Source organism: Zootoca vivipara, chromosome Z1 (assembly GCF_965207765.1).
Source record: "Zootoca vivipara chromosome Z1, rZooViv2.hap1.1, whole genome shotgun sequence".
In the NCBI taxonomy this organism is placed as follows: domain Eukaryota; kingdom Metazoa; phylum Chordata; class Lepidosauria; order Squamata; family Lacertidae; genus Zootoca; species Zootoca vivipara.
The window spans coordinates 49,480,812-49,493,967 of NC_142583.1; the positions used below are offsets into that span (position 1 = coordinate 49,480,812).

At 42.3% G+C, this 13,156-nt stretch overlaps 1 protein-coding gene across 1 annotated transcript in view; it reads left to right on the plus strand.

The window, feature by feature from the left end:
* Positions 1-12,270, plus strand: part of ARSJ (arylsulfatase family member J) — a 33,453-nt gene extending 21,183 nt beyond the window's left edge. The window contains exon 2 of the mRNA XM_035112556.3: positions 8,267-12,270. Coding sequence (XP_034968447.3) covers positions 8,267-9,659 — 1,393 coding nt within the window. The 3' untranslated portion in view covers positions 9,660-12,270. The remainder of the gene's footprint in view (positions 1-8,266) is intronic.
* The last annotated feature ends 886 nt before the right edge of the window (positions 12,271-13,156 follow it).

Genomic DNA, 13,156 nt, shown 5'->3' on the forward strand with positions numbered 1-13,156 from the left:
GTCGGGAAAGAGCTGTGGCTCAGTGGGAAATCCACGTTAAGTGCCTTGCACAGGCATCCCCAAACTCGGCCCTCCAGATGTTTTGGGACTATAACTCCCATCATCCCTAACTAACCAGACCAGTGGCCAGGGATGATGGGAATTGTAGTCCCAAAACATCTGGAGGGCCGAGTTTGGGGATGCCTGCCCTTGCATCTCCTGGTAGGGCTGTGAAAGGCCCCTGACAACCATTGTTAGTCAATGTAGACAAGACTAAGCAGTCAGTTCTGAGCCAGCTGGATAACTCATCTAACTCAGTACAATGCAGCCTGTCAAACATGCTTTGACCTTAATTTCATAACACACGTGAAAAACATGAATGTTGGTTAAAACCCAACATACACTTTTGTCACACACCCTTCTATTCACATTGAAGCTGTTCGTTCTTGGAAGCAAAACTTAGTTTCTCTTAGAAGATTATGAACTAATTTCTGGCATGAATCCAACCTTGGGTACCTGTTGTTGCAATTGCATAATCTTTTATTAGGCTGCCAAGAGTATACTCAACATTTAATACTGAAAGTACAAAGGCTTATGTGGACACCATAATCCGGTGCATAAACCTTTATTATTTTGTGATAATCGCATATACTTTTAGGCCTTCGAAGGAAAGCTTACTTTGACTCCCTTATTTGCAAAACACAATATGGCAAGGGCAAGTCAGGATTAAAAAACACAGTGGGGCCCTGTTTCTGATCTACTCTTTCTGTTCATTTAGATCAGAGGGGGGCAATCCATGAGCCAAATCAGCCCCCCCAGCCCCTGATTTCCATGTGTCCTCTCAAGACCCCTCCCAATTTAGGAATTTTAAAGACCTCCATTTTAAGAAATTAAAATGCACAATACCGCCTAAAAGCATAGCTAGGTCATCCCACCCACCCACCCTGACAAAAAAATGGATCCAAGCTGGTTTAAGGGAAAATTCATCAGAATACAATAGTTCTCAATAAACAACAGGATAGATATTGCTATGTCCACCACTACTCAAACCAGCAGTGGAGAATGTTCTGGATGCAAAGTAAATGGGAATGTGTACACAGCCACAGAATATACACTACTATTGTGGCTTCTAAAATGTAATTACTGTATAATTTTTAAAAAAATCATTAATTAAGCTACACATTTCACCCCTGGGATATTTCAGCAAAACATTCACATGCATGCTTGGTAATTACTTCTATCCTGTCTATAAATTATGAAGTTGTCGCTATTGGCTCATTCATTATTTCAGTCAGAATTCCTCCAGAGGCATTTGCGTATTAATTTGAATTTCTAACCAGCCCCGTTTGTAGGCTTAGAGTAAAAAACAAAACAAAAAACCCCTACAACATCCAATAGCTAACAATATCAAATATGCTAAAAATAGAGATTTTAAAAATACAACCGAAAATTTTCCCATGCCAATCCCCAGTAACGGAAAGCATGCTTAGTGAAGTCTTAAATAGTTTGTGGGAAATTCATGTGTTCATACTTTAGCAAATGAGAGAGAGTGGATTTTTAAATCTCCTAAGACCGGAGATCGTCTGCTGAGCAAGTCCTCGTCATACTTGTGTGATGGAGACCAATGAGCTGCTTAAAGGGCTGCTTTCAGCAGTAGTGGGAAAGGAATAAATTATGGGTAAGGACTGGTCTCTTTAGTCCACATTGACCGAGAGTGGATCATGAGGTTTTCAGATAGGAGTCTCTCCTAGCCCTATGTTGAGATGCTGAAGATTGAACCCAAGACCTTTTGCATTAAAAACATGTGCTCTGTGACTGAGCCACAGCCCGTCCCAAAGTATGAGATTATGTTTGAGAGGCACACAAAGCCTCTGATGCTTCTGGTAATTCCCTTGACACGATTAGGCAGTGTTCTTTATACCAGATGTAAACTTCAGGCAGCTAAGACAGCACTGCACAGAACTCATTGGAACAGACTCTCTTTAAGGGAGGGTGGTGGATGGTTGCTAGATCCCAGATTAGTAGGGAGGGTTACTGCTGTCTTTCAAGACTAGGCAAAAGGCATACTTGGCCATTGCCAGTAATGGAATTGTTATATTATTAAAGAAGGAGCAGTTTAAGTAAAACCACAATGATCATGCATATAAAGTATATTGTGTCTGTTTTGCCACTTAGCAGTCAGCCAAAAAGGTCCTCTGACATGTCCCCAAATGCTCCTTTCTTCATTGGGCAGTTGCTCCAGCCGTTTGACCATTTTGGTTGCCCCTTTTCTTGGTCACCTTTTCCATATCTACAGCGATCTTTTTTAATGTGACCAAAAAATGTACACAGTATTCCAAGTTACAGGTAGGTAGCCGTGTTGGTCTGAGTCGAAACAAAATAAAAAAAATTCCTTCAGTAGCACCTTAAAGACCAACTAAGTTTTAATTTTGGTATGAGCTTTCGTGTGCATGCACACTTCATCAGATACCAGGTTGATGGACTTCCATTTCATGCGGCTCAGTGTGGTGCCTTCCATAGTTCTAGTTACAGGTAGGTAGCCGTGTTGGTTTGAGTCGAAACAAAATTAAAAAAAAATCCTTCAGTAGCACCTGAAGTATTCCAAGTGTGGCTGCACCATAAATCTGCGTGAATACATGGGAATAAAACACTAATAAAAATGAAACAGACCAGAACAATAACGGGAAGCCTAAAGTCTGTTATCTTAGAATCTAGAATCAAGGGTCATCTAGTCCAACCCCCTGCAATGCAGGAACCTTTTGCCCCTATGAAGCAGTTGGCAAGTCTATTAGGAGGATATTCCCTCTCTAAAGGAAGCTAGTAGACTTTAGACTTTGGTGTTTATAACGGCATTGAAGTAGTCTTGGATATAAAGCAGCTTTTCCTAACCCTGCACGTATTTTGGACTACAGCTCCCATCATCCCTGACCATTGGACATACTTTGGAGGGGGCTGATGGGAGTTGTAGCCCAAAACATTGGAAGCCACTAGGTTGGGGAAGGCTAATACAAAGAATGGTTCTGGTGCTCATACCCTGTTTCTCATATTTTAAGACATACCCATAAAATAAGCCATAGCAGGATTTTTAAGCATTCAAGGAATATAAGCCATACCCCGAAAATAAGACATAGTGATAGGCACAGCAGCAATGCCGGCCGCGGCAGGAGGAGGAGGAAAAAAATAAGACATCCCTTGAAAATAAGCCATAGTGTGTTTTTTTGAGGAAAAAATAAATATAAGACATGTCTTATAATATGAGAAACACGGTAGCACTTGTGTGGCTTCCATGCCAGTTTCCCTTGAGCATTGGTGATGTTGTGGAATGATGACAGGCCTGCATTTTGCCAAAAAGATGCATATCTGCCCAAATGGCCTACCTGCAGGCACACATGTTGATAATTAAGGAAACGGAGGTTCTTTTAAATTACTTCAGACATGCCAGCCTTCATTTTATGAGGCTTTCTATTCATGAGTTCACAGTACAAGGACTTTATAACCCAAGCTTTTGTTTCTCAGATTGCATATGCTCATGTTGGACAGAGAGGAAGATCTGCTTTTATTCAGAGTTCAGTTTTCAGGGGAAGTGGGTCTGTGCGTGGCAAGCAAAGGTTAGGTTCCATCCAACATTCTCTTTTGTGTGCATGTGTGTGTGTTCCATCTGTATAGATTTAATATAAGTTAAGAAAGCTGATTATGCAATCAGGGTTTTTCCTTTCAGAAAGTGAACAATATTAATGGTAAGGCTGAGAACATTAGCTTCAGTTTTACAACTGTGCCAGAACTTAGAGCAAATAAAACAATAGCCACATACACATGCTTTCCATCTGTTACGCTGTCATTGCCATTTATGTAGTCACAGTGATAGCAGATGAAATAGGCTGTCATCCAGAGCTCCATTGGGCTCTGATGCTCCCAGAGAGCTTTGCATTCAGCAGGGAATGTGCGGCATCCTCAGAGATAGGAAGCAGGGCTCATTTCATCCCGTTCTGCTGAAAGACCAGCTCCATCAGGCCTCCCTCTCCCTCAAGAGTCCCCTGACAGCTGCTACTCTATCAGGCTGCCTCAGTAGGAAAGATGCAGTTTGCAAGAGATATTAAAAGTATCTAAATAAGAGCTCTAAATAAATAAACATATTCCTGCAAGTATTGGCATATGCCTCCTTATACCGTGTCATAGAACAGGCATGTCCAACTCCCAAGAGACTGCGATCTACTCCCAGTATTAAAAAAAACTGGCAGTGATCTACCCATTGTCAATGGAGGGAGGAGGAGCGTGCATGGGGTGAGTGGATTGCACAGACTTGTTGAGCTTTTTGGGGGGAGGATTGCACAGAGTTTTTAAGCTTTTCCCCCATAACTTTTTGTACATGATAAGGGTCCCACAATCTTTCAGGATCAGCCGGGGATCTACCAATAGATCGCAATCTACTGGTTGGACATCCCTGGCATAGAAGATTCCCCAGCAAGGATTAAAGTGACTGGTCCAACTCCTGCTTGAGCAAAGCTTCATGATTATTACTTTGGAAGTTTTATTTTTCTCCTGGAGTTGCTGGGTTGATAAAACAGTGGGACTTTAGTACACATTCGTTTAAAATACACAGCCTGGAAGAATCCTGTTTAGCATCTTGATTAAGTATCAAGGTACGATAGGAATAAATATTGTCACTTTTCAAAGTATTTTTAACTCCACTCTTCCACCAACTTTCAAAGCAGTTTACAGATCAATAATAATAACAATAAAAAGCGATCCCTCAGGCATGCAATATGAAGGACATCACACGAAAGAAAAGCAGAGAGGAGGGGGGAAAAGCCATCTCCAGCGCCTATCAGAGTTACAGTTCTTTGAATGACCAGCTGGGATGGAAACAATTCAGCTAGCCTGATTGAATGGCTTCTGCTCAGTGGGCAGTAGAAAGCATTATACAGTTGCGAAGCACATCTTGTCTTTCACAAACAAACAAAGTAAATGATACTGTTTCCAGCCCATCTGCTTCACTGTGTACCACCCTCCTCTACCCCTATCCCCCCCTCCCCTGCATTCAGATTATGTGCCTGTGTGAAGGACTGTGCACATACAAAGGATTATGGGCAAAGTTTCTCTGCATTCAAGGTAAACTGCATCCTGGGTAAGCAGATAATGGGGCATTGCTTTGAAATGCTCTTGTCAACTTGCATCCTTCAATGGCAAGTAGCTCTGTTCTTTCTCTGGCCAAGTTTTAAAAGGCAGCTTCCCATTGGAGATCCTGAGAGATACAAAGGCAGGGGCTGATGGCGTTGGGTTGGCATCTGTCTGTGGCAGGAGTGTGGAACTTGTGGCTTTCCAGATGGGTGTTGGACTTCAACACCCATCAGCCTTGACTATTGGCCATGCTGGCTGGAGTTGATGGGAGATGCAGTTCAGCAACATCTGGAGGGCCAAAGGTTCCCCACCCCTGGTGTAAGGCATTCCTGAAAATGAGCCTATTGTTATTTCATAGAATTGTAGAGTTGGAAGGGACCATGAGGGTCATCTAGTCCCAACAGCCTACAATGCAGGAATCTTTCACCCAACATGGGGCTCAATTCCACAACCCTGAGATTTAGTCTCATGCAGGGCTTAATGTGGGGGGGCAGGGGGACCAAAGCCAAGGGCACAGAATTTTGAGTGGGCGGCACGAATGAGGCGCCCCCATGCAGGAATCCTCGTACTGCCCTGCATGCCGCTACTCTACAAATTAAGTCCAGCCCAAGTTAAGCAGACTTAAGCCCCATTGTAATAAATGTGTTACAACTCTTTATCTTAGCTTGGTTTGGAATGTAATTTTACATCCATTTGTACATGATTGATCTACGTGCAGGCCTAAAGTCATTTGTTAAAAAGCTTGTGCAGTGTGGTTGGCAAAAACAAACATCACTTTGTTACTGTTTGCATCACTTCTTTAACTAAAGTTCCATGTGCACAGAAACCAACAAAGTCTAGCTTAACATCTGCATCCATCTGGGAGCAATATCATGGTACTGTTTCTGCAAACAGTTGTGCCATTGAAATTAATGTAAAACAAGCTTCCACTATTGTTGAATTGTAAACCTCTCCTTATGTTAAATAAACGTAAACCTCTACTTATGATAGATTAATCTAAGTTTATATTGGATTGGTGGAACTGGCGTAACTAGCACAATCATCAAAAAGTCCTGGCCAAGAGATGGGTCTGAGGCAATGAATAATCTAATTAAATACAATTGCCCAAAACGTATATTACAGATACAGAACAAATCACCCACCTCTTAACAGCACTTAAAGCCTGCAAAACTGTTGTAGGATTTGTTACTAGATCATTGGTTAGCATGTGATTGTTCTTTATAAATGGTGTCTAATTAGCTGTGATAATGAATTCAGTCCATTCAGCAAAATACTTCTGTTTTGGCTTACCGATTTAAATCTACCCCCCCCCCCAACATATATCCAGTGCTTTAGGGAGCAGCTATAAATTGTCCATTAAGATTTTAGCAAACAGACAACATGTTTCTTGTCTTCTGTTGAATCCCAAAAGCAACCTTTATCAGTAAGCCGTGTAGTTCAGTTTTGTAATCAACTTGTGTACAACTGCAGAGCATTTGCTTTAAGGATACAGTGGTACCTCGGTTTAAGTACACAATTGGTTCCGGAAGTCTGTACTTAACCTGAAGCGAACTTTCCCATTGAAAGTAATGGAAAGTGGATTAATCTGTTCCAGATGGTCCGCGGAGTACTTAAACTGAAGCGTACTTAACCTGAAGTGAACTTTCCCATTGAAAGTAATGGAAAGTGGATTAATCTGTTCCAGACGGTCCACGGAGTACTCAACCTGAAGCGTACTTAGCTCAAAGTATGAGTGTAATTGGTTCTGGAAGTCCGTACTTAACCTGAAACATACTTAACCTGATGCGAACTCTCCCATCGAAAGTAATGGAATGTAGATTAATCCGTTCCAGACGGGTCCGCGGAGTACTTAAACGGAAAGTACTCAAACCGAAGCGTACTTAAACCGAGGTATGACTGTACTGATGCTGGCAAAACTTGCAACTTCTGCCCATGTGGTAAGGCTAGAATTTGTGGGGGTGCATAATATTAGAATGAACACACACCCTGATGGGACAGGCATTGGTAGCCGACACATAACCATTTCATCAACATCAAAGCATTTGTGGAAGTCACTGACATTGCAGAGAGCAACCACTGCACAATTGCAATCACACTGCTCCAGAGAGCATCAGAATTGGGTGATAGTTACTTTCTATACAAGTTTTCATTCAGGCACCCTTTGAGTAAATGCATGCACTGGGGGAAAATAATAAAGCATGCTTTGGAATAATTAGGGTGTCGACTTGGAAATAACAAAAAATATGCTAATGTCCTTGTATTTCTCGATCCACAAGTAGTTGTTTAATTACTTCAGGAGCATGAACATTTGTTTAAAAGAAGAAGAGAGAGGAAACATGAGATGTTTAATGCATAAGTAATGTCAAAATGTGAAAGAGACATAAGCCTTCATGGCATTATGTACTTGTTAATATTTTGTATGTTTTCTCACTAATAGAAAGACTTCTGTGGCTTAAAAATACCTTATTTTCTGAGCCAAACGGGTGTTTACTGATTTGGCTTTGCAGTACCACTTAGTAATTGTCATGTTGAATCTATTTTGTATTCATGTGGGTGACATATGTTGTTGTTGCTGTTTAATAAAAATTCCACAATTACCCTAAACTCTGATTGTTTTTCAGAACATTTCATATGTTATAGATACCATTTCTAGGTTGCAATAGTGATAACAAGTGTGTAGATTTATCTAAAAGGTATTATCATCCTCATAATGCAATCATATACATACTGGAAGTTCGTTCCAGCCTCAGAACCCAGTACTGTATTCTCACTGATACATGTGAACAGCTCTGAGAGTCTCTCTCTCTCTCCCTCCCTCCCCATTGAATAGTGAAATCAAATGCCAGTAAGAATGAATGAATGAATACTGGTTTGCAACGTCAATTGGTAAACACAGACGCCAGTAGGGATGGATAAATTTTTGGCCAGACCTGGATTGTGGTGCGCAACACAGAATCTCCACCTGACATCTCTCAGATCACCAATTTAAAGCTTTACTCCTGTGCATTGAACCAAGTGGAGCTTACTTCCAAGTAAACAAACATATTTCATGGTGCTTCATGGTACTCTGTGCATTCCAGGTCCTGACTTTGTAGCATTTTACATTTTTCTCCTTTGTCTAAAATGTGTCTTTCTCTCTCCTCTCTCTCTCTCTCATTCTCTATTTCAGGTATCAAATCCATACTGGTCTTCAGCATTCAGTCATAAGGCCCTCTCAGCCTAACTGTTTACCACTGGATAATGTGACACTACCTCAGAAGCTGAAGGAAGCTGGCTACTCCACCCACATGGTTGGCAAATGGCACTTGGGCTTCTACCGCAAGGAATGCATGCCAACACAGCGAGGGTTTGATACCTTTTTTGGCTCTCTCTTGGGCAGCGGCGATTATTACACTCATTACAAATGTGACAGTCCTCGGATGTGCGGCTACGACTTGTACGAGAATGACAATGCTGCATGGGATCATGACAATGGCATGTACTCGACGCAGATGTACACGCAAAGAGTGCAACAAATCTTAGCCTCCCATAACCCCAGGAAACCCATATTTTTGTACATTGCATACCAAGCTGTTCATTCTCCACTTCAGGCACCAGGCAAGTATTACGAGCGTTACCGATCGATAAATAATATAAACCGACGTAGGTATGCTGCTATGCTGGCATGCTTGGATGAAGCTATCAACAATGTGACTCTTGCATTAAAGAGGTACGGTTATTATAACAATAGCATTATCATTTACTCATCTGACAATGGAGGGCAGCCCACAGCCGGTGGAAATAACTGGCCTCTCAGAGGAAGCAAGGGGACATACTGGGAAGGAGGGATCCGAGCAGTTGGCTTTGTTCATAGCCCTCTGCTTAAAAACAAGGGGTGTGTGTGCAAGGAGCTCATCCACATCACAGACTGGTTCCCTACTCTGATCATGTTAGCTGAAGGGCAGATTGATGAGGACACCGAACTGGATGGCTATGACGTGTGGGAGACCATAAGTGAAGGCCGACGGTCCCCAAGGATGGATATTTTGCACAACATTGATCCTATCTACACCAAAGCCAAAAACGGTTCCTGGGCAGCTGGCTTTGGACTATGGAACACGGCGATTCAGTCAGCGATCCGTGTGAACCATTGGAAACTATTGACGGGGAACCCAGGATACAGTGACTGGGTCCCTCCGCAGTCATTCAGTAATGTTGGTCCCAGTCGCTGGCACAACGAACGAGTTTCATGGACCGCTGGGAAAACTGTGTGGCTGTTCAACATCACGTCTGACCCATATGAGCGAGTGGACCTTTCCAGTAAGTACCCAGAGGTGGTAAAGCAGCTGTTGCGTAGGCTTTCGCAGTTCAACAAGACTGCTGTCCCCGTCCGATACCCACCTAAGGACCCCAGGAGTAACCCCAATTTTAATGGAGGCGTTTGGGGCCCATGGTTCAAGGAGAATGAGAAGAAGAAGAAACCAAGCAAAAACAAAGCAGACACTAAGCAAAATAAAAATAAAAACAAGAAGAAACCTGACAGAAGAAAAGGACATTCCCTAAGGTGCTTTGCAGGTGGATAGCATCAGTGGTGTCTTATGCTGCAATCCTAAGAATACATACTGAGAAATCTGACTCCCAAATGTAGTGGTAGCTAAACTTCCAGGTACAGTAACTGTGTTTAGGCTCAAGAGTCCATTGCTAAACCAGAGCAAAACAGTCCCCAAAATTCATAATTTGCAGACGTACCAACACAGTAGAAGTGCCATTTTTCTTTGGTCTTGCATTGTAGCAACAGAGACATACGTCAGATGCAGTTGCCCTCACTACCTTATCTTCCATACAATGGAGGGTTACTCACACAGTATTTCTCACACCATAGGGGAGAGGCTGGTAGAGCAAAAGTGTTGCATGCACAAGATCCTCTGTTCAACTCCCCGTCACTCCAGGTAGGGCTGGGAGACTCTCCTATCTTAAAGCCATGGAGATCTGCTGCCACTCAGCACTGAAAATTCTGAGCTAGGTGGACTAAAGGTCTGACTCTGTATAATTTAACTCCCTGTGGTCCTATGCTGTCTCTGTACCCTACTTTTGTAGAACACATGGTGATGTGTTTTCAAATGCACCTGTTTATTTTAATAACCATGTAAAAAGCTATACTGGTAAAATATTCTCGATTGCTGGGAGAAAATAAAGACCAAAAAAGGGATAAAACATTAAAATGAGTTGCCCCCTTATGTTATCTTGATGAAGCACAGCCAGCCATTAAGCTACCAGAAATAGCCTGAATAACTTGTGAAAAAGCTGCTTCTAATTAAATTTTGCCTAGCTTTCAACTGGAAAGGATTTTTCCCTTCCCAGAATGTGCCAGGCTACAATTCCTTCCAATAAAAACAAGCTATGCACACAGATACAAAAATGCTAATACATGGTTATAATTACAGAAAGATGTAGAGTTATAGATTGAAACTATTTGCTGGATTATGTGTGCAGAATCCCATACAATATATGCACAGAATTATGCACAGAATTGCAGCCTTATAAAGGTGTTACTGCTGAGCACCAGCAGTGCTTGGTAGATTGCATACCAACTGTCTGAATCCAAAAGGCTGTGTGCACTCCAGTACATATGACGCTTCAGATAAGTAGGCTTTAATAAGTGATTTGTGTGCATTAAGGTGGCCAGACTTCAGCCATGAAGCATATATCAAAAGAAGGTCTTACTGACTTAGCAAGAGGTTGCTTATTTGTATGGATTGTAGCCAGTGGCAGAAAGAGCCAGGCATGCAGCCCGGTCCCATTTTTGATTGGAGAAGGCAAAGATCCATGAACATAAGCTGTTCTGCAGCTGATAATGAGAAGTGAGGAGAAGCTCACTCAGGATGCCCAACTGATGAATGGATGGGCATAGTCTAAATACGGTTCACAGCTTGATCTGTTGAAGAGAGAGGTCAGAAAGTAGTTCTTGGCAAATGGCTTACCCCAGAGGTTTTCAACCTTTTTGAGTCCACAGCTCCCTTGGTCAATTGCATTCTTTCTGCGACACCCCTGTGGGGCTCAGAAGCCCAGTTACGTCACCCCTTTTTAAAAATACCCTGCCTTGTGGAATATTCCCTCAGACTCCTCTGTTCTCCCCTCTCCTTGGGAGTCCTCTGGGCAGCGGCAGCTGCCCCCTCTGCCCAAAATAGAGTTGCTTATTCACACTGCCTCACAGGGGCCTGAGAAGCACCACCTAGCCAGCCAGAGGCACCATTTGCCTGGGCAGCTTGTAGCCAGGGCTGCTGCAGTAAACAGCTGTGCAAGCCTTTGGGAAACAGAGATGCAAGAGGGCATCAGAGCCCAGGGTGCCACAGCACAATGGTTGAAAACCACTGCCTTAGCCACACTACCCGAACCCCAGCACCTGTAGTGGAAAGCAAGATAAGGACTTTCACTTTCCATTTCCAGACTTCAGAACTTCCCATTCAAGGTGCTGATGTAAGGCCAGCTCCCACTATTCCAAAGAGAGGAAACCTGTGACTCTCTTGATGATGTTGAACTGCAGTTCCCATCACCCCTGAACTTTATTGGCCATGCTGGCAGGGCCTAATGGAAGTGGGTCTGCCACAACATCTGGAGGGCCATAGATTCCCCACCCCTTCACTATTCACTAGTCCATGGGTAGTCTCACCCTGAAAGAACAGTCTGTAATAGGTCCTGTTCGTGAAGGAAGCTAAGCAAGGGAAGAAGAAGCCTGGAACAAGGGGAGAACAGTAACAACTGTGACAGGTTGGTAACTTGGCAGCGAGGTGAACAAGTGGAAAACTTCAGCTTGTAATACATACATGACATAATTTATTTTGAGGTACAGCACACCAATGACTTTTTGCTCCCATAGTTTTCTTGCGGGTCATTTATTAGTCCACTGTTATTCCTAGGAGAATGTTGTTTCATGTAGCAATATCTGCAAGTACTGTAAAATCAGAAATAACTGTAAGGGTGGGAGTTATCCGGGTGCATTCTTTCATTCTGTGTTTTGTCTGCAAGCATGTTAAAGTGGTTATCTGGCTGTGTAGTCACACACTTTTCTTTATAGAAGCAAAACTCTTGGATGTTTAAAGAAGAGGGAGGAAAGGGGAATGGAAAAAAGGTGAACTCTAAACATTTTATTTATGTATCTATTAAAAATGTTTATTTTTATGGTGATAATCAGAATCGCCTCTGTTGTCTTTTTTTGTAAAGGTTTAAAAAAACAACAACCAAGTTTTCAGATTTTGAAATGGTTTTGCAATTTTTATATGAAAATGGAAGTTGGACTTTTTGCTTTGGGCGGACACTTATCTCCACCTCACCCTGATCAGTAGAAACCTTCACCATTATCCTCACAAAGCAGGTGAAGAGCAGAAGATGGGTAGAAAGCCACTTGCCTCTGTTCCTTAATTGTGGTTGGTCCTAAATCACTGGTAAATGAATATTTTACTGTTTTCACAAAAAATGAATCTATAAACAACATTTGACAAAGGAATTTCTAACTCATTAACCACTCTTACTATATCGTGCCCAGGACTTTCAGTAGGGACTGTGATTCCCCTCGTGTGTTTGCAAGGGCACATGAGAAAGATATTCTTGGGGGTTGGATCTCAAATTAACCCCCATTCCTTTCTTTTGGACACCTTCTCAGAGGGTAGGATCAGGTCTGTAAAAGATGAACTAGTCACACTAGTTTGGTAACACCAACACATATGCATACCTTGCACAGATAAGAAATACTGTCTCTGCAAAATTTCCATTCCAGGTACAAAAGTCATATTCTTGCATTGGGCCAAAGGTTCTGGAACTCTCTCCATTATCAACACTGCACAGCAGTGTAAAAGGAAGGAGAGAGCAATGAGATGAAAGACCAAAACACGATGAGTTCGTACTCTACAAGCTGAAACCTGGAACCGATAAATCCTGTTTATCCAATTAGTGTGTTCAGCAACAGTCATCAGCAAAATAAACTATATAGCCTACTGCATTTATTTGAAACCTAAAGCTAAAATAAATTTCTGCAGATCACCATTCTTTAATATAAAATTAAGAACAGACCCAGTCTGGTGTA